Source organism: Triticum urartu, chromosome 2A (genome assembly GCF_056163025.1).
Source record: "Triticum urartu cultivar PI428250 chromosome 2A, HENAU_Tu73, whole genome shotgun sequence".
NCBI classification, from domain to species: domain Eukaryota; kingdom Viridiplantae; phylum Streptophyta; class Magnoliopsida; order Poales; family Poaceae; genus Triticum; species Triticum urartu.
The window spans coordinates 716,993,734-717,020,432 of NC_141874.1; the positions used below are offsets into that span (position 1 = coordinate 716,993,734).

Here is a 26,699-nt window from a genome sequence, read left to right on the forward strand (position 1 = left end):
GGCTTTGTTTTTTTTTCCTGTAAAAAAAAAACCACGCCGCTGGGCAGGACACACCCACTGAACCGTGGGCCCCGCGTGTCAGCTTCACCTCGCCAAAACCACCAATCCCCAAACCCCACGGTGTCGTAACACCCAAACCACCTCCCACTCCTCTCTCCCCTACCCCTCGCCCCATCGCCCCGCCGCCGCCGCCGCCGCCACCGGCGACGGCGACCCCGATGGGCGCCTCCGCCTCCGTCCTATCTCTTCCCGTGGCCGTCTCCTTCCCTGGCGCGGCCACCGCTATCGCGGGCGCCGCCGGCTGCTTCGCGCTCGGCTACTTCCTCGCCCTCGCCCGCCTCCCCATCCACGCCGCCGCCGCCCCCGACTCCGGCGACGACGATTCCGAGGACGACTCGGACGAAGATGATGACGAAAATTCCGGCCGCGCCCGGCCGGCGAAGCGAGCCGCCGGGCGGAAGCGGACCGGGCTCAGGCTGCTGTTCTGGTCCCGGAACGTGGTGACCAAGTCCGACTCCGCCAGGGAAGCCGAGAGGGCGCAGGTCCAGACCGCCGCCGCCCCCCTGGAGATCGAGAACCTCGCCAAGATAATAGAGGATTTCAAGATGGTATTGGAGTTTCTTTCTAGCCAACACTTCTTCCCTTTACTCGGATTTTGGTAATTTTCATTTGGGGGAGGGAATGGGAAATAACTTGGCTGATGTTCTTGCTGGTGCAGGTGCTTGTGGTGAGAAACGACCTAAAGATGGGAAAGGGGAAAATCGCTGCGCAATGCAGGTAACACATTTCAGTATCAGGATTGGCTAAGAATAGAAACTTACTAGATTGGGAACCGATATCGATGGTTAACACAGAGTGATGAAATGGTCAGTGTATCATGTTGTTAAGAGTTGATGTCTTGTTAAGTTTGCCCATGTTTACTGTTTACAACAGGCGATATTGGGCTGGCATACCTGTTTGACACTTTAGATTGTTGTTACAGCTGATCATGACATATTTTTATGAGCTTCAAATTGAACAATGATTATGAAATAGACAAAATTTCCCTTTCTGTTAATATAGATGTTTTTCTGGAATGAATGCAGTTGCACACAAATTGTTCATGCCAAAGCCATGTGGCAATCTGTTATTTTTCTTGCTACTTGTTTTCTATGAACATGTCTGCTAAGTGCCAATGGTGCATGTCATGTCCTTTCTTAGAACTATCCTGCAGCTATAGTACACAGTTCATGACTGCAATTGGCATTCTTTACATCTTACTTTTACATTACAAAAAGTATTGGGGTGTAGGGGTTCAAGGAATGGAAGACTATTTTGGTTTGGCCTGATGCTCAAACCAGGTAGCCGCCTCACCTAATTCTTCGCAATTGCTATTTGTTTTGAAAACTAGATGGTAGTATTTTCCATAACACTTAAGCCAGCTGGCTTCTTTATCCAAGACAAGGGGTATGTTTGCTTTTAGCCTAGCTTTACCCTAGCATATAGTTGGGTGGCCAAAATTTTGGTGGAGTTTTTTGCTTGCCCACGAATTGGCCGACATTGGCAAGAAAAGTGAACTAGATTGGTAAAAGAAGTATTGGCATGCCAAAAAGTTGGTTGCCATCCAAATATAGACCAAAATTTTGGTCATGATTTTTTTAGTAGGGTTGATTTTGGCCACCATCCAAACACACCCAAGGTTTCTGATCACCAGTATTCAGTCCTCCCAAAAACCGAGGCAAAAATTTATCATGGCTGCATGAATGCTTATTGCGGTAGAACTTTTGCGATGTCCCGATGTTGATCTTTGTACTCATACCAACCACCCTATATATTTTCCATCAGATTTCCTTGATCAGACAGCAAGGAAACACTGCATATCTACTAGCCGCGCCAAAGCTGAGGTACCAGGATTCCCCTCCCCGCCACCGGCCGCCGGAGAGGCATGTAGATGGGAGGCGAATCCACGGCTCATCGGCAGAGATCAAGGGGAGGAAGGCTTTGCCCTAGTCACCTTACAAGAGGGGAAAGAAAAGCACGTATACGACCGTTACATTATCTTGACGGCATCAACACTTATCAGGGAGAGCTTGGACATCATTGCTCGGGCAAATGTGTCGTGCATGCTCTCTTGAGTAGGCGACGAGGGCCTAACTCCCTTGCCTGATCAGACAAGCAAAACTATACCCGATTGGCAGGCCAGTCAGCATGTCGACATCCAGTCAAGATGATAATGGCTCACCTGAAATGATAATATTCCTTGTGAGATGTGATCCACCAAAGAGAGAAACTGTTGGCATATACCTTTTTATCTGAATGATGAAGCAGTTAGCTGTAACTGCCACTGACCAGAAAGACGGATAGGTTACGTCCAAGACTCTGATATATCCTGCAGCTTTAGTATACAATCCATGAATGTGATCTGTATTCCTTACGTCTTACGTAAAAAAGGCATATAGATGGAGGGGGTGAGGGAATGGAAGACTATTTTGGTTTGATCTGATGCCCAAACCAGCTGGCTGCTTCTCCTAATCCCAAACTGGAATTGTCATTTTCTTTTGAAAAATAGATAGATGGTATATTCTATAGTGTCTCCCGTAATACCTAAGCCAGCTTTACTTCTTTATCAAAGATAAGGTTTCATTTGGTGCTCCAAAAATCATGGCAAATTTAATGCTTATTGCGTTATAACCTTTGCAATGTCCAAATGTTGATCTCTGTACCCATGCCAACAAGCCAATATAGTTTCCATCAGATTTGATTGGCCAGACAGTGAGGGAGCACTCTAGGTACCAAAGTAAACTCATTTTTCACCCCTATGATGGCATTCACCAATCCTCATTGGGACTACTCGACTACTCGTCTAGAACTAGAAACAGTTAACCTAACAATCTAACACTAGGTGGTTGCTTGAACTCATCATGGTTATTCAACATATTTGAACAATGGTAAACATGCTGTATATGAAAACATGTGGCATTTCAATTAAGAAAGCATGTGTATCTTTGCTTCAGAGTGTTTTTAGAAGTGGATGAGTGATCACTTTTTATTTTACTATGCTTTTTGTTATTTTCAATACAAGGGAGTGGTGGGCTAATTATGGTTGGTTGTTTCCTTTTTCTGTTTGCTCAGCCATGCAACACTGGGCTTGTTTAAAAAACTCCAGCAGAGAGCACCAAAGTCATTACGAAGGTATCGTTATCAGTAGCTACTTCTGCTGTTTGTACTAGTACATAATCAAGTGTCCTAAACGGGAAAACAAATTTCCGTTCATTTTTATCTTGTACAGATGGGAGAGGTGTGGCCAAGTTAAGGTGGTTGTGAAAGTAGAAAGCGAGGAAGATATGCTTGTTTTACAAGTAAGTATTCTGCGTTATTGTTCACTGGCACATTAATCTTGGAACCACCTTGGGTATATCAACGAAACCAGTCATTAAACAATTTGCTCTTATCAGATAATCTCCATTTAAACAATTATCAGAGGAATTAAAATTACTAAAAAGATAGTATTAAAAAAACATCTTACAAAAACTGGAAATTTTGTAGGTCAATGTGTCCTGTCCTGAAACATCAACAACAATTTCATCACTTCCCATTTTTTCAGAAACTTGAAACATTTGATTCTTACTTGGTCTTATCCTCCATTTTCTTGCTTTACAAATCGTTTATTTAATCTATGTATTTAAAACAAAATGGAAGTAAGTTTGCGGTTATATCTTAAACATGCTTATCATTTGGAACAATGTTATTTGTCCCATCACATGTGGGCCCACTTTTGGGTGCAGGGGAGAGCAAAATCTATGAATCTGCCAACTCACATTACCATTGATGCTGGAAGAACACAGATTGCACCTAGTGAGTTCTTTCACCTTCATTTGTTCAATTATCTTCATCCAGTTTAATTATGTCTGTTTATGACTTGAATTGTTTTTTGTCTTGCGATCCTGTAGATTCCAGAACAGTCATGGCTATACTTGGTAAGTTACATGCATGATTTTCACAAGTGTATCATGTTTTTCAGAATTTGTGGGCTTGTAGTGAGCTGATATCTCGCTGCTGATTGTGCTGTTTCATTTGAGCAGGGCCGGCTGACATGGTTGACGATGTCACTGGTGGTCTGAAGCTCTTATAACACCACTTCAACATCTCAAACATAGGAGTTCAAAGAGCAATGCTGGAATTTTGCAAGCGATGATACTTCCACTGGTCTCCTGCTGAAGAATGAACCTTGGCTTTGTTGGTTTACTTGATATCGTTCTTCCAGGATTTGTTTGGAAGGAGGTTTTGTCCACTTTTACTTGTATCGACGACTGCTGTCTTTGGAGACCTCTCTGATTTAAGTAAATTTTCTCTGGATTTGGGGCAGAGTAGTTAATGAACCGTTCTCCATGTGTAGGATACAAATCTGAAAAGGATAAATGTGGTGTTTCCCTTCCATGAACTTTGTGAACTCCTTCAAAACAAAAAAGAAAAGGAAAAATAAAAACTATCTGAACTCTCTTGTCTGATTTTGCACACTGGAAGTAGTAGATCACCATAGTACTTATACTGAAAGTGAAGAGGATACAACACAATACAATACAATGGTGTTAATCAGTACACCACCATATACGTCTGTTCATACGGATACAATGATTTGCTGCAGCAGCGACTCGAAGGCGCTTTGGTGGATGGATATATACCAAATATAATTGCGAATTCGTGATTTTGGTGAAGCTATAACATGGTCAGACAGTGCAGGATGTATTCTCCCCCCCTTAATTTCGACGAAATTGCATCGATCAGATGCTCTGCAGCTCGCCGTTCCCGCTGAAGATCCGGTTGAGGATCGCCGCCAGCCTGACGCCGCCCTGAGCGATCCTCTTCTCAACAACCGGCAGCGCCGCGGAGTAGTAGTCATCTGCAGTTCAGTTCCAACAAAGATCTCATCGCACTCGTTCCAAATGAACCACAATCAATCACTAGTTAAGCATACGAAAGTATGTATCTAATTCATTCTTATTGACGATCTCCTACGGTACCTCCTAAGGTGGAGTCCTGCTTGACGCCCTTGTACGCGTCGCAGGCGAGCACCGCACTCTCCTGAGCGTACCTGCACTCATTTTCAAGCCGTCAGCCTCTGAACCTATATTCGGTTTTGCATCTGGAATGGATCATCGTCATGACTGATGAGCCTACTTGTCAGCGCAGGTCTTGGTTTTGCTGCGGCACGCCTCCCACTGCTTCTCCTCTCTGGACCAGTCCTCCTGTGGGTAAGAAAGAGAACAGCTCAGTCAAAATCACTCAAGGTGAAATTACGCTGAAGTGATGCTGCAATTCAGTGCAAGACAGTGCAGTGCAGTGCAGAAGCTGCTGGCTTTGGCTTACGGTGATGTTGCGCTGGATGGCCTTGACCATGGCGTCCTGGTCTTTGCCGTAGAAGTCCTTCATGGCCTGCTCGATGACGTCCACGTCCCACACCTAGTGATTATATAGTCAGGTAAGCATATGATTATTGATGATTCTACTATGAATCATCGTGGATGGAGATGAGACGACTGTTAGTGGTGGTACGTTACGTACGTGGTGCAGGTTGCTCTTCCTCCTGTACCAGCGGACGAGGATGGTGTTGCCGCCGAGGTCTTCCACGTGGCCGCAGTGGAGCGGCTGGTGCACGTCGCCGACGAAGTGTGCTAGGAACATCAGGCTCTCCGTCCGATTATCTGGACGAGGATATACATGCCATGCATCCAGTATTAGTACTTGCATATACTCCAATATATGCCCCCGTTTCCCTCTATCAATGCAATGATACACTTATCAAGCGTTATTGAAAAAACCAATATACGCCACCTGTGAAGAAATTGATAATGCACTACAGTGATCTAAATGCTCTTATATTGCTTACACGGGCTTGACGAGTCCTGCAGCGCAGCGGTGTAGTTGTTGATGGCCCCGACCACGCACACGTTCTTGTTCCCCTTGGTGTCGTGGCAGTCCCCTGCCACAAATCAAAATCAAAAGGAGCATCGAAGCATGGCATAATAATAAGACCAATTGCATAAATTCTGATGAGATCTTGTGTTGGGCGTTTAGTTGTCCTTGCTCGTGAAACTCTACAACTGTTACATTAGCTTGGCGGCATCAACGATTGCTCAGGCAAACGCGTCGTGCATGCATGCCTCCAAGCTTGAGCGGGTGACGAGGGCATAACTCCCTTTGCCCAATCAGACGAGCGAACCTATACTCGATTGCATGCCACCGTCCAGTCAAGCTAATAATAACTCGCCCCAAATGATAATATTCCTTCTCCATCAAAGAGGGAAACTGCCGGCCTTTTTATCTGAATGAATGATGATGATTCAGTTATCTGTAACCGCCCACTCACCAGACACATGGATAGGTTGGTTGCTTCAGTAGCAGGTGGACGCACGAGAGGCAGTTTTAAGAAAAGGTGTTTCTCGAAAACACGGAAGTTTTTCAAAAATGTTTGTAATGGTCACATGAAAAATCAGAATTTTTTGTTTCCCAAAACATGACAAATTTAGAAAAACTATAATGGTCACATGGAAATTACAAATTTATTTTCTACAACAAGGCAAATCTAGAAAAATTTGAAATGTTCACCTGGCAAGTTTAGGAATTTTGTTCTATGAAACATGACAACATTTTTTTTGTAAATATCTAATGGTCACATGGCAAATTTATGATTTTTAGCTCCTTAAAACATGAAAAATCAAGTATAAACTTTTGGTCCCTAAATGACGGCAAATTTATATATTTAGAAAATGTTTGTACTGGTCACATGGCACTTTAGAAAACTTTCGCTCCAAAATGATGGCAAATTGACATATTGTTTTTGTAATATTCACATGGTAAATTTACGATTTTTCTATCTAAAACATATCAATTTTTGAAAATATTTGTTCTTATCACATGGAAAATTATTATCTACCTAATTGCAACTCCACCTCCCCCCGTCTCCTAGTTTTTTTATACCATGGCAACTTCTCTATGTTTTGTGCATGAACTCTTTTTTTTTACCATAGAATGTAACCGTATAACCCCATGGCAGCTATACATACATCATCATCATTTTTACATATCATGGAAATTTTTACAAATTCATTCTATAATTCACGGAAGATATATAAATTTTTAGTACTGGTCATATGGCAACTCTACAAATTTTTCCTCTCTAGATCATGACTAATGTAGCCAAAAAAATTCAAAAAAAAACTAATGTAGCAAAAAATTACTATTTTGTGTTTGCTAAAACCATGGCAGTTTGTAGAGATTTTGTAATCGCGACATGACAACTTCAAATAATTTTGTTCTCCACAATCATGTCAACTTTTACAAATGTATTTACTGGTCACACGACAACTTTAGACATTTTTGTACTGCTCACATGGCAATCTTTTTGTAAAGTTCACATGGCAACTTTATGTAGATTTTGTACACCATAGATCAGGCAGCACGGGAAGGATGAAGAAAGAGATCGGGGGAGGGGGGGTTGCTTGACGCGCGAACAGCGTAGCGCTGATCACTCTGTCATGGGGAGCGCTAGCGCGTGAACGGTTAGTCGCATTGGGATCTCGGGAGAGCGATCGATGCACCCTATTATTTAGCATCCTTTTTTTAGAATTAAGTGCTTTATGCTGTGAGAATAAAACTAAGCAACAGCTGAGATTGTGCAGATGCATCATGTCGTTGTAGCAAGCTAAAACTACCTACATTTTGGAACAGAGGAAGTACTAGGCAGATTTGGAGCAAGCTTGACTGCATGAGAGAGAGAGAGAGAGATAGATAGATAGATAGAGAGAGAGAGAGAGAGAGAGAGAGAGAGAGAGAGAGAGAGAGAGAGAGAGATCCGGCGTACATACTGGCGTAGCTGAACTTGCAGTCTTCTGGGGTGTCGGCAAAATGCAGGGGGCTCGACCACCGGTAGCGGAAGCGCTGCGTGTCCGCCCACGAGCACACCTCCGCGAGCTCGCCGTTGGCCGACGACGGGAGGAGAGCCTTCACCCCCGCCAACGCCTCCTTGGTCAGGAAACCCTGCATTGATAAACATCAGCTGAGTTGATCTACGGCCGGCGCCGGTGAAAACAGATGGAATCGATCACTAGTGCTGGGCAGACGACGGATCGGTGGTTTACGTACGTCGGCGATCTTGCAGGTCATGTAGTGCCCCTCCTTGCCCCACGCCTGCGCCGCTGGGACTCCTGCCGCCGCCGCGACCAGGACGACGTGAAGCAGCAGCAGCAAGCCCATCCTAGCTTAGCTCTCTCCTTCTCCGTGTCTTGTTGTTGTGCTGCTTTCCGTCTTGTCTCATGTCTCCTTGTGTACTGCTCCCCTATATTTATACAAACAGCCACCGGCCAACCCATGGCCGCGTTCTGCTTTTTGTCTGAACCGGTAGCATTTATTTATTGACATTAGCAGGAAAATACTCTATATATGGTGTTAAGCTATTTATTTATTGATATTAAAGTGGAACTAAAGCTTCTTATGGGGATATATATAGTTTGTATGACGCGTCCGGTGTGAAGATCTTACGTATTGAATTCATGCACCTGCCAACTCATCAAAAAATCCAAACTGATGGAGGGCAATATATTTCAACACTCCCCCTTATATCTAGGCTATTTTAGTCTAACTATTTTAGTCCTTAGACGTGGGCTGGATGTAGGCCGCAGATGCGTTGGCAGGGTCTTGAACTCAAGACCTCTTCGCTCGGATACTATATTGAATTCATGCACCAATCAACTCATCCAAAAATCCAAACTAATGAAGAAAGGTGGACAATATATTTCAACATTACGAACATAGATAATGGATGTGTTTGCTTGCATAGCAGGAACTTTAAAGCACCTCTCAGCCATGCCCGTTAGGAACGGCTGATTCAGCCATTTCCCCTCAGGCAGACTCGGACGATGCATGGGAAACCACAGAGATGGCGCAAACTCGCGCGTCTCTCCAACTCTGGATGCAAGGCTGGGTTAATGCCACGTTTTTTTCTTCCGAATTTGCTTGAAAAGCAAACCAATCTATCCAACTGGTTCTAATGCACACATCACTTTGATGAAACAAAATAGTTACAATCACAAGAAGGTTAGATCACTAGTATTATCCCACTGAGGAAATGAAGATGATACAATGGTGTCAATAAATACAACACCACATACATACATACATACAAATACAATGATTTGCCACCACAGCGAGTCTAAGCCGCTTTGGTGGACTGATATAAAAAAATTAATCGCGAATTCGTGATTTTTGTGTAGCCGGTTCTTTTATTTCTTCTTCTACTACTACAGTGTATCAATCACATGCTCTGCAGCCTGCTATTCTTCCCACTGAAGATCTGGTTAAGGATCACCGCCAGCCTCACGCCCCCCTGAGCGATCCTCTTCTCAACAACCGGCAGCGCCCGGAAGTAATATTCGTCTGCAGTTTAGTGTCGAAAAGATCTCGTCACACTTGTTGCAATGGAACCCTAACCAACTACTAATTAAGCTTACACAAGACAAGAAACATATGATTTAGAGTTATTAATCTCATACAACGCCTACCTCTTAAGGTGTCGCCTTCCTCGACGCCCTCGTACGCGTCGCAGGCCAGCAATGCGCTCTCCTTGGCGTACCTGCATTCGACCATTCTCAGCCGTCAGATCCAGCTCTGAATATACACATTTTCAGTTTTGCGGTTGGATTGGCTCATCATCATCGTGATCTTGAAGCTCACTTTTCGGCGCAGGTGATCTTGGTTTGGCTGCCGCAGGCCTCCCACTGCTTCTCCTCGCTGGACCACTCCTCCTGCAAGAGATCAACATAATCAGAGTTTACTCAGGGTGAAATTAAGCCGAGGTAATGGACTGCAAGTCAAGACAGTGCAGGAATTGCTAGGTAGCTTACGGTGATGTTGCGCTGGATGGCCTCGATCATGGTGTCTTGGTCCCTGTTGTAAAAGTCCTTCATGGCCTGTGTGATCACGTCAGAGTCCCACACCTAGGTTTGGAAAGACACACCAACGTTTGATTAGACAGTGAACAGTTAATACAGATCGATCAGTGGGTCTAATAAGTCTAAATGGTGATCGATCGGGAACTGTAGGACGTACGTGGTGCAGGTTGCTCTTCCTCCTGTACCAGCGGAGTTTGATGGTGTTGCCGCCGAGGTCGTCGACGTGGCCGCAGTGCAGCGGCTGGTGGACGTCACCCACGAAGTGCGCCAGGAACATCAGGCTCTCCGTCCGATCATCTGGATGATACACATACAATTTATACATGCATACATACATACATACATACCATTCAGTGCATGTGCACGTTCTATGTTCAGTACACAATACCATGCGTGAAGAAAATGATACTACGTACATGCACGTATGTACTACTCCCTCTGTTTACAAATATGAGATGTTTTTAATATTTCATTATGAACTGCATATAGACTGAAATGAACGAACAAACACACTAAAAAGCAACTATATACTCCCTCCGTAAATAAATATAAGAGTAGTGATCTAAACGCTTTTATATTTTTTTACAGAGGGAGTACATCAGTATAGGAAAAAAGTTACTGTACTAGAACATCGTATATTTGTGAACAGAGGGAGTACTTACATGGGCTGGACGGGTCCTCCAGCGCGGCGGTGTAATTGTTGATGGCTCCAACCACGCACACGTCCTTGTTCCCCTTGGTGTCGTGGCAGTCCCCTGCCCAAAATCAAAATCAGTAGGGGCATCGAAGCACGCATGACGTACTATGTAACTAAGACGGCTGTATAATTCTGGTGTTTTTTTCTTGCGGGTAAAAAGGAATATGTATTGACGTGTTGGGCTTTATCAGTTGTTGTTCTTGCTTGTGAAACTCTAACCTGTGAAACTTAGCTTGTCGTGCATGCCTTCTTACTCTCTCAGTCGGCAGCTGACGAGGGCCTACTAACTCCCTTGCCCAAGCAAACCTATATACTTAGGCCTGGTACAATATGAGGCGTTTAGGGAAGGTATTTAGAGAAATAAGTTATTTTTTCTTAAGCATCGATGGTTATTTATAGATGGTAGACGTTTTATTAAACGCCTCTACTGTGGAGATACAAAAAAGGGTTTTCCCCCGCTTTATATTATAAAGCACCACCGATTACAACCGCGAGCCGATACAAACACACACCCCACTACACACACCACACACCCAAGGCTAGATACAAGGGTGCCGGGCATCAACCCACCACTCCAACGACTACAAAGCACCAAAAAGATGAACAAAGAAGCGTCGCTTAGAGCCGACGGAGATCACCATGAGCAATCCACCGAAGAGAAATGAGACGGCCAACGGCGGAGTGAGGACTCCAAAACGATGCCTCCAACAAGGGAACGACCAAAGCCGCCACCGTCCGATCCGGCGGATCAAGTTTTCACCCGGAGTAACCTGAAGGGAGAGGGAGCACCGCGACGGAGCCTGCAGGGAGGGTACGACGTCCACGAACGCTGCCACCGTCGGCCAGTACAGAGACTGGACAAGTGATGTACCCCGGTGTACCAATCCCTCCAACGCAACCTCACTCCGCCAACCACCCGCATCCATGCCGCCCGAGCAGCCATGTCTGCCCGCCCGCACCCGAGCCGCGCAATCCGCCCAAGATCAACACGCCTCCCACCGCCGCCCTGCATCCAGACCGTCCTGGAATCATCAAAGGAGCAAGCTTTGGCCAGTGCAAACCCCAACCATCGCCGAAAACTGCAACGACCGCCTCAGAACACCGAGTCAGCAACCAACAAGCACCAGGTTGGGGAAGTGGGAAGGAAGGAGCGGCCCACGGCCCCGACCGGCGACGGGCGGCTCGACCTCGTCGAAGCCCCCATCCTACCGGCCTTCCCACCCGAAGCACTCTGCTTCGCCCCACCACGGCGATTGGCACCAACTAGCGAGAGGCCACTGACAGCGTGCGTCCGTCGAAGAAGGGGAGAGAACCGCCGCCACCGCATCCAAGGAAGAGCCACAAATAGCCTGCCCGCGCCGCACGCCCAAGCCGGGAAGGAGACCTGGCCGGACCCCAGGACGCACACGCCCCGCCACCGCCACAACCATGCCACCAGCACTGCCACTCCTAAGCACGGCAACGCCGGCCGCCCGCGGCTCCTGCTGACCCCAGCCCTCGCCGCTGGAAGGAACCCCAGCACCAGATCCCGCGGGATCCAACCGGGGCCATCCCGCGCGATCCGCCCGACGCAGCCACCCCATGGATGAGCAGCTCCACCACGCCAGGGGCCGGCCCAGCCAAGCCGGCAGCCGCCCCCAGCCCGCGCCGCCGCAGCCCTCGTCGCCGGCCACCGGATCCGACGGAGCAGCCACTGCTGCCCCGCCGCCCCCAAGCCAGCACGCCCCGCCACCAGGTCCACGCAGCCGCCGCCGCGCCGTCGACCCGCTGCACCCGTCGCGCAGCAGCCCGGGGCGCCGCCGCGCCGCCCTGCGCCAGCGCCGCGCACCTCGCCTGACCCATGTGTCTCGCGCCACAGGGCCCCAGGGGAGGTGGGAGAGGAACCCCGCCGCCACCGACGCCAGCCGGGCTTCGCCCGGTGGCGCCCTCCGGCGGCGGCGGGGAGGGGGAGCTGGCGGGCGGCGGCTAGGTTTTCGCCCTGCCGCCCACGAGAGCGGCTCGGGCGAGCAGAGGAAAGGGGATCTTGTGTAGCTATCTTTCCCTTCCGCACACGTGTAGCTCTACTGTGGAGATAAGCAGTGATGCTTGAGAAAAACTCAATTTATTTTACCAAACACCTCCCCTAAATATCTTGCATCGTACAAGGTCTTGCTTGATTGGCGGGCCAGGCATGTCACCGTCCAATGAAGCTGATAATGACTCGCCCCAGATAATTTGGAGACTCGGAGACGATCCATCAAGGAGGGAAACTCTTTGTCAATTTTTTTAAAAAAAATCAAAGAGGGAAGTTGTTGGCATATATGCCGGCCTTTTTATCTGAACGATGCTGATGCAGTTATCTGAACTGCCACTGACCAAACAGATGGACCGGTTGCTTCAGTAGCAGGTGTCTAATAGGTGGACGCAAGTAATGTGAGCACGGCAAATAACGTGTGGTGGCGAACCTCTAATTAAGCACGCACGGGCTCAAAGTCAAAGCGCGGCTTAACCTCCGATCGCGACATGCTGCTGTTACTAGCGCAGTAGCCCTAGCAAACTATCTATCTATCTAAACAAGTTTTCTTTCTTCTCTAAGTTACAAAAATAAGTGTTTTTTTCGCTGTGTGCATGGGTGAAACCTAGAAACAGCATGATGGTTGGCGCTGAAATTGTAAATGGTTGGCAGGTTGATTCAGAACAAGCATGATGGTAGAGCGTAAGTACTGGCGTAGCTGAAGTTGCAGTCGCCGGGGGTGTCGGCGAAGTGGAGGGGGCTGGACCACCGGTACCGGAAGCGCTGCTTGTCCGCCCACGCGCACACCTCCGCGAGCTCGCCGTTGGCCCACGACGGCAGGAGCTCCTTCACCGCCGCCGACGCCTCGCTCGTCAGGAAACCCTGCACGTAAGAAGAAGAAAAACTCCAGTTCATTTCAGCTTACCTAGCTAGCTCTACGGCGGAGATATGTACAGCAGAATTGATCGATCGATCACGTGGGACGACGATCGGTGGGTGGTTCACGTACGTCGGTGATCTTGCAGGTCATGTAGTGCCCCTCCTTGCCCCACGCCTGCGCCGCCGGGGCCCTCGCCGCCGCCGCTGCCAGGAGCACCTGAAGCAGCAGCAGCAACCCCATCCTAGCTTAGCTCGAGCTTACTTTGCTCTCTCTCTGCTTCTTCGTGTCTTTCTGTAGTGTTGTGTAATTGTGTTGCTTTCCTTCCTTGTCTCATGCACGTTGTGTACTGCTCCCCTATTTATACAGACGGCCACCGGCCAACAGATGGCCGGGTTTTGGACTTGGAAGATTCCTTGTTCTGATCCGCGATGCTTTTATGTCCGGAGGAGTTTGAAGCCTTCAAGGGAGCGGTACTTCCATTCCATGTGAGACTGACGGACGGGGTTGCTTGCGCCTCACCCAGCTTTGCAGCCATGATGTGCAAACTATGTCGCCGTGGTTCACATGTGCAGCACGCAACAAACTCTGGTCGCCATCCGCTAGCTCCGCCGCAGAATTGGCCGACCGGCCGATCAGCTCCTGCACGCCGCGTGCGCGCTTGATTCTTGCTCACCCCCAACGAGCGCCTACGGCTCCGGCCGGCCTCTGAACTCCGAATGGTCGGTAGGCTGGCACAGGCGTGCAAGATTCGTGGAGCTTCAGACTCAGGGTTCCCAACCAAACAAAAACCATGAATAAATGATCGGCTTGACGACGACCACTTACACAAACCACCGATAGCTGCTCGTCCTAGACGATCGGAAGATAAGGGTTGACGCCTTCACCAACGACGACAGGCAGCATATACCCAATGCCTCGTGTAATATATTCCGTCGACAGTGTTTGCACGCAGTGGTTAGTCATTTACTACATGTGTGTGACGCAACAAGCGCCGCCTCCCCCGGGTCGCTGCTGCCGCTCCGTTGCAGCCGCCAAACCAACGGAGAGCATGCCTGCCATCCCCGCGCGCTCCTCGTCCACTCCCAACCAACGCTACGTGCTCCAATTTCTGAGTTGGCACTTCCTCAGCCGCAACGGACGACGAAGTGTCTACGAACCATGGGTCGACGATTGATGGCTGCTCGTCCTAAACAATCACAGAACAATGTTTTAAAGAACGGAATTTGTAAATTCCGAACGTTCGGATTTAGGGAATAGATCGGAACAATCTGACTGCTGTTCGATACCAATGCACTACCACCTCGGCTAAGCCTGCCTCTTTTGTTTTAGCTATAGGTTAGCTGATATTTATACTTTATTCGAAAGTGGGAAAACAACAATGCTTTCCACAATGAGAAGAACCATCTGGACCAAGTTTTTTAAGGAACGATGTGCTGTGTTTTTGTACTTGTCTAATTTTTTGTACCGATGATCAAATTTTAAAGACATAAGTGTTTCGCCTCCTATATAAATGTTTCGCCTCCTAGACTTACATAACTTCTTTTTGTAAATATGATGATAATTTACGCACAACAAGACTGATAACTTAGGTACAAATATTGTGATAACTTTGAAGGAGGGAGGGGGTGTTGTTGAAATAGAGCTGATAACTCATGTGTATTAGCATGGTAATATACGCACATCAGAGCTGATAACTTACTTAGCCCAGGCGTGGTAACTATTTTGACTCATGGAAAAAAAATTATTGAAAAAAAAACCCAGTGACCCATGTGTACTAGCAGAGTAATATGTGGTAACTATTTGACTCGGGAAAAAGTTATTGAAAAACACCCTCGATAACTCATGTGTACTAGCATGATAATATAAGCACAACAGAGCTGATAACTTACTTAGCCAAGGCGTGGTAACTTTTTGATCTGAAAAGAAGTTGTAAAAAACTTCATGATAGCTCACGTGTAAATAACATGGTAATATACGGACAATAGAGCTAATAAATTACTTAACCCAAGCCTGATAACTTTTTGACCAAAAAAACTCATCGGGGATATACCAACATGGGACCTACTTTCGAATTTCTGGCCGCGTCAAATTTTTTATGTTGAAACGGCTTTTTGATCAGACCAACGTTTTTTGAGGTAAAAAATTGAGTTTCGAAATAGGAGAATGTAGGACGACATTAGCTTTTTATGTCCTCTAGTGTATGCATGCATGTGGGGAGAAGGTAAGAGAAATCATTTTTATGCCCTGGTAGTTTTTGTGGTAACAAGCTGATAACTTATGTACCAAAGATGTGATAATTTACGTAGTATGGGCATGATAACTTTTTGTCCAAAAAAAGTCATCAGAATATACCAAGGAAAAATGTTGTTAAAAAATGCCTCCCAATAACTCATGTGTAAACAATATAATAATACACGCACATGAGAGTTGATGACTCATATACAAATATCGCGGTAATTTTTTGACCGAGGGAATGGATATTGTTGAAAAACATACCTCGATAACTTTTGCGGAACATGGTAATATAAACAACAAAGCTGATAACTCACTGCAAACATCATAATCATTTTTTAACCCTGGGATAAAAGTTTGTTGAAAACATACCACGAGAAACTTTGTGTAAATGACACGGTAATTAATGTATTACAGACAAGATAACTTACGTAGACCAGATGTGGTAACTTTTGGTTCGAAAAAAAATTTATCAAAACATATCAACATGGGATCTAATTTTGAAAATCTCGTTGAGACGATTTTTTTTGTGAAGACGGTTTTTCAATCGGAGCGGCGGAGCTACAAAACATTTTAAAGTTTGAAAAAAGAAAGAATCTAGGATAACATCAGTTTTTCGTCCTTTAGTGCATATATGCATGTAATTAGAGGGAGGAGTGCACGTGAAAGAAAAATTAGTCATTGTAATGCATGCATGTATATAATTAGAGTGAAGTAAAAATCGCTCTTGCCTATTGCTAAAATCCGAACGTTTGATAGTTATAAAAGTCCTTTAAAGAAAAGACACGTGGACTGAAGATTTAGAATTGTATGCAGTTTCCATGAGTAGATCCATGCATGTAGATCAGGGATTATGATGACGAGAGCTTAATTACTTGTCAGCACAATTACTTGCTAGAAGAAATGTGATCAATAGAAGTCAAGCCTTTTCCGAACTCCAATTGGGACCTCGAAAAAGGACAAGAGAAACATGGGCATACTCGTGAGAACCGAATTAATGAGAATTAATCGGCCTTCGTATGACATCAGCTTGCCCTTCCAGTGGCTCAGTTTCTTCTCAAATCGATCTTCAATGCACTTCCATTCTCTGTTTGTCAGCTTACGATGATGGATTGGTGTACCCAAATACGTGAAAGGTAAAGCCCCCAATTCGCACCTGAACATTTGTTTGTACGCATCTTGTTCGTCATTAGCTCTTTCAAAATAGAACAATTCGCTTTTATGAAAGTCAATCTTTAACCCTGTAGACATGAAAAGGATAAATGTTGTGTTTTCCTTCATGAACAATCTATCTGAACAATGCTACATCAACGGGGTGTTTTAATACGGGATTCACGGGCTACATGAGGTGGACCAGTAGAATTGCAGATTAGGAGGGGAAGGCCCCACACACCCCTGAAAATCAGGGGGGAGGGGGGGGGGGGCAGAGAGATTTGTTAGAAGCAAGCCCCGTAAAAGCCCCGTAAAACGCCCATGATTGTCCGTGACTCTAGTGTTATTGATCTGAACTGACCTCTTACCTGCTTTTGCACTCTGAATGCAAGTCTGGATTATGGACACGGTTTTATCTACCGGCTAACTCATAGCATAGCTGGGTATTTGCCTTGCCTTTTGCTTGAAATAGAGACCAATCTATCCAACTGGCTATGATGCGACACGTCGGCGACAGTCTTTTGTGTAGCTCAAGTAGATTATTTTAGCATAAACGAAAAGGTCACAATCACATGAAAGTAGATCGCTATCGTACAGAGGAAACGAAGATGACAAGATGGTGTCAATCAATAATACATACAATGATTCGCTGCCGCAACTCTAAGCCCCTTCGACCAAGAGGATACAATGTAGTTAATCAAGAGTTCAAGACACCGGCATATACGTGCATACATACAGATACAATGATTTGCTGCAGGCCTGCAGCAGCGACTCTAAGCTGCTTTGGTGGACCGATAACAAATACAAATCTAATCGTGAATTCGGTGATTTTGCCGAAGATATAACGCTGGTCAAACACGATGATCTTATTATTATTCTTCCTCAATTTCTTCGAAACTGTGTCGATCAGATGCTCTGCAGCCTGCCGTTCCCGCTGAAAATCCGGTTGAGGATCGCCGCCAGCCTCACGCCCCCCTGGGCGAGCCTCTTCTGAACGACCGGCAGCGCCTTGAAGTAGTACTCATCTGCAGTCCAGTTTCAAGGAGATCTCATCACACTTATCCCAAAGAATCACGCATATAAGCATCTAATCTAATCTTATTAATCTGGTGTACCTCCTAGGGTGTCGTCCTGCTCGACGCCCTCGTACGCGTCGCATGCCAGCAACGCGCTCTCCTGGGCGTACCTGCAGCATTCGGTCGTTCTCAGCCGTCAGATTCAGCCTCTGAACATACCAGATTGGATTGCATCATCGTGATGACTGTTGAGCTTACTTTTCAGCGCAGGTGGTGGTTTTGCTGCGGCACGTCTCCCACTGCTTCTCCTCGCTGGACCAGTCGTCCTGCAAGAGATCAACTCAATCAAAAGTTGCTCGAGGTGAAATTAAGCTGAAGCAATGGAGTGAAATGCGGTGCAGAGGTGACTAGTGAGGTAGCTTACGGTGATGTTGCGCTGGATGGACTCGATCATGGCGTCCTGGTCCTTGTCGAAGAAGTCCTTCATGGCCTGCGTGATCACGTCCGAGTCCCACACCTAGTAGTTTGGAAACACAACACCCAAGTCAATTAGCTGGACAGTGAGTAGCTAGGATTGAATCATGCATGGAGCTGAGACGAGTGTCCTGGTATGCGTACGTGGTGCAGGTTGCTCTTCCTCTTGTACCAGCGGAGTTTGATGGTGTTGCCGCCGAGGTCGTCGACGTGGCCGCAGTGCAGCGGCTGGTGCACGTCGCCCACGAAGTGCGCCAGGAACATCAGGCTCTCCGTCGGGTCAACTGCCATCGATGGCAATGTATACAACGCATGCATGAGGCCGGGAAGATCATCCATGGCATTCTAGCTACCAGCATGCATGTTACTAACTGATGAACACGGGGTGTCGATCAGTGATGCTTACATGGGCTTGACGAGTCCTGGAGCGCGGCGGTGTAGTTGTTGATGGCCCCGACCACGCACACGTTCTTGTTACCCTTGGTGTCATGACAGTCCCCTGTCCAAAATCAGTGCAATCGAAGCATAACGTGAGACACGTGTGTAATTCTCATATGCGATCATGTATGTGCTTGGCTTTCAGTAGTTGTTGTTGCTTGTGGAACTCTAGCTAGCCGCATCTTGCTATGCTGCCACGACGCCGACGGTGTGGAACTCCAGGACTGTTACATTAGCTTGTGGTGCATGCACTCTAACTGTCATTCGGTGACGAGGACCTACCACCACCTACCAACTCCCTTGCCCAATCAGCCAAGCAAACCCATACCCGATTGGCAGGACAGCCACCAGTCAACATTTCACCGTCCATTCCCTAAAAAAAACATTTCACCGTCCAGTCAAGCTGATAATGACTCGCCCCAAATGCATGATAATATTCCTTGTGAGATGCGATGCGATCCATCAAAGATGGGAACTGTTGGCATATGCCTTTTTATTTGAACGATGTTGATGCAGTTAGCTCTAACCGCCACTCACCAGACACATGGATGGATGGATGGATGGATGGGTTGCTAGCTCAGTAGCAGGTGGACGCACGTAACGTGTCCATCGGGACGGGCCTCTAATTAGGCACGTAGTACGTACGGGCTCAAAGGTCAAAGCGCGCCTTAACTACCGATCGTGACATGCTGCATGCTGTTACTAGGGTAGTACAAAAGTTTAAAAATTACCGTATTTGGTTGTTGTGAGAGTAAATAAAAGTAAACAACAGCTGAAGTTGTATCGATCGATGCATGCATATGCCCGGCGCCATGCATGCATGGAAGGTTCAGAGCAAACATGAGAGAGAGAGAGAGAGAGAGCACGTACTGGCGTAGCTGAACTCGCAGTCGCCGGGGGTGTCGGCGAAGTGGAGGGGGCTGGACCACCGGTACCGGAAGCGCTGGCTGTCCGCCCACGAGCACACCTCCGCGAGCTCGCCGTTGGCCCACGACGGGAGGAGAGCCTTCACCCCCGTCGACGCCTCGCTCGTCAGGAAACCCTGCACGGAAACGGCACCTCAGCTCAGCTTGGCGGCCTCTACCTCCGGCGGCGGTGGAAAAAGACGACGGGTCGGCGGTTCACGTACGTCGGCGATCTTGCAGGTCATGTAGTGGCCCTCCTTGCCCCACGCCAGCGCCGCCGGGGCCCTCGCCGCCGCCGCGACGAGCAGGACGTGAAGCAGCAGGAGCAACCCCATCCTAGCTCAGCTCAAGCTTCGCCCTCTCTCTTTCTGCGTCTCTTGTTGATGTGTTGCTTTCTTTCTTGTCTCATCTGCCTTGTGTACTGCTCGTCTATTTATACTTACAACAACCTGCCAACCAATGGCCGCGTTCTGGACTTGGAAGATTCCTTCATCCGATCCGATGCCTTTTGTCCCAACAAGGCAACAACAACCAGAGGAGTTTGAAGCCCTGAAGGTCGTACATCCATGTGAGCTGATGGCTGGAGTTGCTTGCGCCATGTGAGCATCTCCGGTCATGATGCGCAATTATGCCGGCGTGGTTCACATGTGCGGCACGCAACAAGCTCCCATCCCTATCCGCTGGCTCCGTTTCACACATTGCAATGGCAATGTCAAGGAAGGATCAGAGCAGAGCAGCTGCTGCCACGCGCGCAGCGCGCTTCTTCTTGCCCACTCCCAACGGACGAACGCCTACTGCTCCGGCCGGTTTCTGAATTCTGATTGGCGGCATGGTGTGTACGTGCCGTGCGTGCGAGATTCGTCGAGTTTCAGAGCTCCCAACGATCGATCTCTCTCCCCCGATCGGTTGCATGAAACAAAACTATAGATGAACGACTTGACGATCGACGACTAATAATTAAACAAAGCACCGATCGATCGCTGCTCGTCGTAAACAATCTGAGGATAAGGACTGACGCATTTCACCAACAACAGGCAGCATATGCTGTATATATATTCCGTCAGACAGTGTTTGCAGTGTTTCCCCTATATTTTACAAGTGTCGTCTCCCCCGGGCCGGGTCGCAATTGCTAAATCAGAGCAAGTTAGATCAGATCGAGCTAGCCTGCCACAGTGCCACTCCTTGTCCACTCCCAACCAACGCTACATGATCCGGTTTCTGAATGCTGACTTGGTACTTGCTCAGCAGCAACAAACGACGACTAAAGGAAGTGTCTGGGAAGCACCGGTTGATGGCTGCTCAGCTCGTCCGTCCTAAACAATCTGAGAACAGCATCAAGGACAATACACGCATGATCTGCACGCTGGTAGTTAATTCCAGTTTTGGATCGGAACAACATGGACGAAAACAAAACAGGCACGAGCAAATGTTAAAATTACTCCAAAACAAAAACACTGGGCCTGACAACAGCCGTACGTACTGATTAATACAGTTAATAACCGTGATTTGTGATCTGATGAAACTAACATGCATGGCCAAGAAAGTTTTATGATTTTTATCATACTAGTAATTTGTACGTGCTTTGCACGTCATCTTATTATGTAACAGCATGGTAGTAGATTATTACTTTTAAGTAAAGAACCTGTGTGATAAATTTCTTAGAAGTTTTGAACAGGAGATTTTCAGTACGTATTAGTGGAATCATTTTTGTGCTTCACACAAAAGCAATACAACTATCTCGCAAAAAGATTCCACAAATGTCATTGATTTTCTTTATGACAAATTAGGCGAAGGCTTTGCCTACTTATTTAAAGAAAGGTTTTTACGAAGTCCATTAGTTTATAAAATTCAAACTCATTTTTTGGAAAAAATGAAGCAAAAAAAAGAAGTCTGATTAATAATATAATTTCACCTTCTCAAACTCATGTCAACTAAGAAAATAAAAGGAGTCAAACCTGCTCTTTCTAGGCTCACGCACTTTTTTCTCATTCTAATTATCCTAAGTACCCTACTGCTAATTGTTTCACAACAACAAAAGAAGGTCACCACACATACAACACTGTAATTGCTAGGCTGACATGCACGCTTCTACCAGGTGCGTGCGCGTAGGATTTTTTTATTGTTGAGAGCAGCATGTGTGTACTGTGCAGTCTAGCTCACAGTAGAATGATCTGGACTGAAGCGTGGTCATATGGCAGGCGGCAGCCGGATGGTGGGCCTCATGGCGAATGCCTTAAACAGCAGCCGTAGGATTGCCAGATGCAACGGCAGGTGTAACACCACATTCTTTTCGATTTTTGTGCAGTCAATTAGAGCCGGTAAGATCTAATGTGTTGAGTATATATGTTATGTGCATATTGTGTATTGGGTCCGTCTCTTATTTCCTTATATATTTAAAGTCCGTGGCCCATCTTTATACATCATATATACGTGTCTATGCACGAGAGCAATACATCGTGTAATCATATCTCATATATGGTATCAGTTTCCTAGGTCTCTTTCTCGCTTCCGCCTCCTCCGCCGCCGTCCGCGCGTCTCCTCCGTGCCGCCGCCGCCGCCGTGCGTCTCCTCCGCGCTGTCGCCGCCGTTCGCGCGCCTCCTGTGCCGGCCGCCGCTCCTTCGACTCCCTGCGCGCGTGCTCCTCTAGCCGTTGCTTCCCGCGAGCTACTACCGATCTGTTTTCTTAGGGCATCTCCAGCCGCGCCCCCAGGAATGCCTCCTCAGGCGATTTTTTCACGCCGGCGCCAAAAAAAAACGGCCCAGTCGCGCCCCCAGGAGCCCGATTTTCGCCGGCCTAGGCCGAAAACAGCGTCGGCGGACCCAGGCGGAACCCGGCGCGCTGGGGGGCGCCCGGGGGCGCCGGGGCGAACTGTTTTGGCGCGAAACAGCCGCGGGCCCGCCGCGTTAGCGACACGGCGCCTCGTCTTCCCCCAACGGCCTCGGTTCCCGCGGGGAATCAATGCCAAGGCTGCCGCCGGTCAGCCTTGCCATTGATTCCTCACGGGCGGCGCATCACGGGACGGCGAGCCGACGCCTCCCCTCCCTCGCACGCATACACATGGGTGCGGCGCGGCTATATAGCCGGTGGCCTGCACTCGCTTATGCCCACACCAGCCCCGCCCCTCGCCGCCGCCCAGCTCCTCCCTCTCCCTACCTCTCCCGAGCGCCGCCGCCCAGCCCCTCCCTCTATCTCTCTACCTCTCCCGAGCCCGTCGCCATGGCGGAACGCTTCCCCGGAGACGAGGCGGCGGCCAACGGCTTCGGCGCCGTTCACTCCACGAACAGGAGTCCTGGCTCCTGTTCCAGGCGAACATCCCGGCGCCGCCGAACATGCGCGCCAGGCCGACGGGGTGGAGGCTCAGCGCCGGGGGAGTGCCCATTCCCCCGTTGCCCGACGCCGTGGCGAAGCCGAAGTACTTTGCCGAGGAAGTCGAGGTGGTGCGCGCCTCCCTCACCGACGCCCAACTCTCCCTCCCCCAGTACGCCGCCGACAACCACGCGGCTTGGGCGGTGTATTTCGAGCGCTGATGAAGCTATGGACCTAGGGTAGGGTCACGGACCTGTCCTAACTGCCCTACCCAAGGACACCTCTAGAATAAATCACCTTTCAATCGACTTGGAGGTATTCCACTCGACAGACTCGAAGACATTCGACCAAGAAGCAATTACTCGACCAAGATCCAACCACTCGATGGCTAGGAGACCTAAAGTCACTCCGCACACTAACGGTCGGTCATTAAGTAGCTTTTATGGTCATCATAGCACTTTATTACTAGCGTTATCAGTAACGCCCTACCTTAATGTACATTGAACCCTTCGTAACGTGGGCTGGCCGGGGTCCTGGCGCACTCTATATAAGCCACCCCCTCCTCTGAGACAAGGGTTCGCACCTCTGTAACTCATACACACATAATCCAGTCGACCGCCTCCGGGCTCCGAGACGTAGGGCTTTTACTTCTTCCGAGAAGGGCCTGAACTCGTAAACCTTGCGTCCTTACAACCTCTCCATAGCTAAGACCTCGCCTCTCCATACTTACCCCCCTACATTACTGTCAGACTTAGAACCACGACAGTTGGCGCCCACCTTGGGGCCGGTGTTTTAGCGTTTTGTTGGAGGAGTTGCGATCTTTTCCGACCCGAATCATCATGGTTTTCGACGAAGTTTTGGTGGAGGGCCACGAGATCCGTCTCGGCGCGCTCACGTTCATCGCCGACGACTCCACCTGGCTTCAGGAGGCTCCGCTCGACGTGGACGCGCTCCCTGTCCGCGGGGCAACGCACTTTAGCGCGTGCGTCCGCGGCGTTCTCCTGCGGCAACCGTCGACCCCCTACCGGTCGGCTCCTGTGTTGTCCTCCCTCCCCGCTTCCCGCCGGTGCAAGCGCTCCGGTCGGTCGAGGCTTCGGCGGTGGGTGAGACACGCGGTGGTCCGTCAGTCGGCCACCCCTCAAGTCGCGGCGATCGAGCCCGACGAATCCCTCTACGGCCTGTTCGACCTGTCGACTGGCTCTGAAGAGACTGCATCTGAGTGCGACAGCAGCGATCCGGCGGCGGAGGTTTTGATGGTCGATGGACCGCCCAGTCCCCCCGGTTTTACCCGCACCGACGGAGGCGCAGGAGGAGGCGACCCGTCGCGTCCCCATGAGGAGTATCTTCCCGAGCCTCTCACGTCGCTGCAGAGAGAAAAACTTCGCCGCCGGAACATGGATGCGCTGCACACTCCTATCGTTGGAGAAACCCCCGAGGCTCGCGCCTTGGAGGACGTGCGCCTGGCAAACTTGGCCGAGCACACTCGACTGGAGAACCTCTAGCGAGCACTCAACGAGCGGGCGCGACAACGGGTTCCCGAGTCCAGTCGACGTCAGCTCTTCCCGCCCCCGCAGGTATATCGGACTCCGATTCAGAATTTAGCAGCTGCGGCCCGTATAGCGGAGTCAATTCAGCCTTCCTAGTCGGAGGCTGGCAGAGGCTTGCTGCAGATCAGAGCGTTACTCCGGGCAGCAGGAGATCAGAATTCTGCCATTTCTCAGTCGCGGAACAGAATTCACAGCAGATCCGTTGCTGCGGACACAGTCCAGTCGGCTCACAGCCCGAGATCACCCCCGAGGCGTGAGGGACGTGGAGACCGGCGTGACCAGTATGGGAACCATGAGCAGTATGATCACCAAATCGATCGTGACAGTCGACGTCGAGTGCCCACGCCTCCCCCAAGGAGCGGGTCGTATGTGCCTCACCAGCAGGATGACAGGCGCCCTCATAGTGGTGGGCGAAGGATTCTAGTCGACCCCAGAGGGCCAGGCTTTGACGCGAGATCCATCCTCGTCCAAGGTCTGGTCGACAGGAACAGGGCTCACCGAGAAGGACACGACAGAGATGCGCCTGCCAGCAGCAGAGTACATGTTTCGGGGCTAGAGTGCTTTAGTAGAGCCATCAGGGCTGCTGTGATTCCTTCCAATTTCAGGTTGGCGACTGGAGTCAGTAAGTTCACTGGCGAGTCCAAGCCCGATACTTGGCTTGAGGACTACCGAGTGGCCGTCCAGATTGGCGGCGGCAATGATGAAGTGGCCATGAAGCACCTGCCTCTCATGTTGGAGGGCTCGGCCAGAGCGTGGTTAAACCAGTTAGCACCTAGCAGCATTTACACTTGGGAATATCTCTCCTGAGTGTTTGTCACCACATTTGAAGGCACATGCAAGCGACCGGCGGGACTGACGGAACTGCGGTCCTGTGTGCAAAAGCCGAATGAAACTTTGAGGGATTACATCCAGAGATGGATCACGTTACATCACTCGGTGGAGAATGTGCCTGACCACCAAGCAGTTTGTGCCTTCAAGGAAGGCGTCAAGTACAGAGAACTGAATTTGAAATTCGGTCGAACCGGAGATATTTCCCTGAATCGGATGATGGAGATTGCCACCAAGTACGCTAATGGCGAAGATAAGGATCGACTCAGGAGTGGCAAGCTCAAGTCAGTCGCCCAAGAAACCGGAGGCAATTCCAATCAGAAACAGAAGCGGAAAGCCGAGCCAGCGGCTCCCGGGGAAGCCTTAGCTTTGGCCCAAGGAAAGTCTAAAGGGAAACCTAAAGGGCCTTGGAACCCCAAAAAGGTTAAAGACCAGGAGGGAAATAATGTGTTGGACTTACCGTGTCTCGTCCACACGAAGAAAGATGAAGAGGGTAATTTTATTTACCCGAAACATACCACTCGGCAGTGTCGACTCTTGATCCAGCAGTTCCAGGGCAAGCAGCCCAAGGGTAAGGAAAAGGAGTCAGACAAGGTCGAGGACAAAGAGGACAGTGATGACGGATACCCTCAAGTCAATTCCACCCTGATGATTTTTGCTGATGTTGAGAGCAAAAGCCGACTGAAAGTTATTAACCGAGAGGTGAATATGGTCGCTCCGGCGACACCTAGTTACCTGAAATGGTCTCAGACTGCCATAACATTTGACTAGTCCGACCACCCAACGCACATCGCCACCCCTGGGAGGCAAGCTTTGGTGGTCGACCCAGTTGTTGAAGGCACTCGACTGACCAAAGTCCTGATGGATGGTGGCAGTGGTTTGAACATATTATACGCTGAGACGTTTAAGGGGATGGGCATTCCGATGTCCAGACTCAGCGCCAACAACATGAGTTTCCATGGAGTCATTCCTGGGAAGAAGGCTGAATCACTCGGTCAGATTGCTCTTGATGTGGTTTTCGGTGATTCCAAGAATTACCGCAAAGAAAAGTTGACATTTGAAGTTGTAGACTTCCAGAGTGCCTATCACGCTATTTTGGGCAGGCCGGCTTATGCACGCTTCATGGCCCGACCATGTTACGTGTATCTCAAATTGAAGATGCCTGGCCCCAAAGGTGTGATCACCATTACGGGCAATCGGAAGAAAGCGGAAGAATGTTTTCAGAAGGGTTTGAAGATCGCCGACGCACAGATGGCAGTGGTGGAGTTGCAGGAATACCAGAAGACTGCAGACCCGAGTGATCT

The 26,699-nt window shown here is 48.8% G+C and overlaps 4 protein-coding genes across 4 annotated transcripts; 1 reads left to right on the top strand and 3 right to left on the bottom strand.

Moving 5' to 3' along the window:
* The first annotated feature begins 105 nt into the window (after positions 1–105).
* LOC125539997 (uncharacterized) lies at positions 106–4,414 on the top strand. The gene is made up of 7 exons (XM_048703560.2): positions 106–608; positions 719–777; positions 3,112–3,171; positions 3,269–3,338; positions 3,765–3,834; positions 3,930–3,956; positions 4,062–4,414. Exons 1-7 carry the CDS (start codon positions 219–221, stop codon positions 4,109–4,111), a joined length of 726 nt encoding a protein of 241 aa, XP_048559517.1. The 5' UTR covers positions 106–218; the 3' UTR covers positions 4,112–4,414.
* A 149-nt stretch (positions 4,415–4,563) lies between these two features.
* Positions 4,564–8,276, bottom strand: LOC125539998 (endonuclease 4-like). Its single transcript, XM_048703561.2, has 8 exons — positions 8,122–8,276; positions 7,845–8,016; positions 5,867–5,959; positions 5,542–5,681; positions 5,347–5,439; positions 5,158–5,225; positions 5,001–5,071; positions 4,564–4,879 (listed from the first exon to the last, which is right to left on the bottom strand). Exons 1-8 carry the CDS (start codon positions 8,230–8,232, stop codon positions 4,761–4,763), a joined length of 867 nt encoding a protein of 288 aa, XP_048559518.1. The 5' UTR covers positions 8,233–8,276; the 3' UTR covers positions 4,564–4,760.
* A 780-nt stretch (positions 8,277–9,056) lies between these two features.
* Positions 9,057–13,926, bottom strand: LOC125534268 (endonuclease 4). The gene is made up of 8 exons (XM_087545101.1): positions 13,626–13,926; positions 13,327–13,498; positions 10,589–10,681; positions 10,084–10,223; positions 9,879–9,971; positions 9,709–9,779; positions 9,537–9,607; positions 9,057–9,411 (listed from the first exon to the last, which is right to left on the bottom strand). The coding sequence occupies exons 1-8, from the start codon at positions 13,734–13,736 to the stop codon at positions 9,290–9,292; spliced, it is 873 nt and encodes a 290-aa protein (XP_087401227.1). The 5' UTR covers positions 13,737–13,926; the 3' UTR covers positions 9,057–9,289.
* A 3,571-nt stretch (positions 13,927–17,497) lies between these two features.
* On the bottom strand, positions 17,498–20,135 carry LOC125530632 (endonuclease 4). The gene is made up of 8 exons (XM_048695013.2): positions 19,938–20,135; positions 19,679–19,850; positions 18,777–18,869; positions 18,515–18,654; positions 18,321–18,413; positions 18,155–18,222; positions 17,996–18,066; positions 17,498–17,905 (listed from the first exon to the last, which is right to left on the bottom strand). The coding sequence occupies exons 1-8, from the start codon at positions 20,046–20,048 to the stop codon at positions 17,787–17,789; spliced, it is 867 nt and encodes a 288-aa protein (XP_048550970.1). The 5' UTR covers positions 20,049–20,135; the 3' UTR covers positions 17,498–17,786.
* Between the last annotated feature and the right edge of the window lie 6,564 nt (positions 20,136–26,699).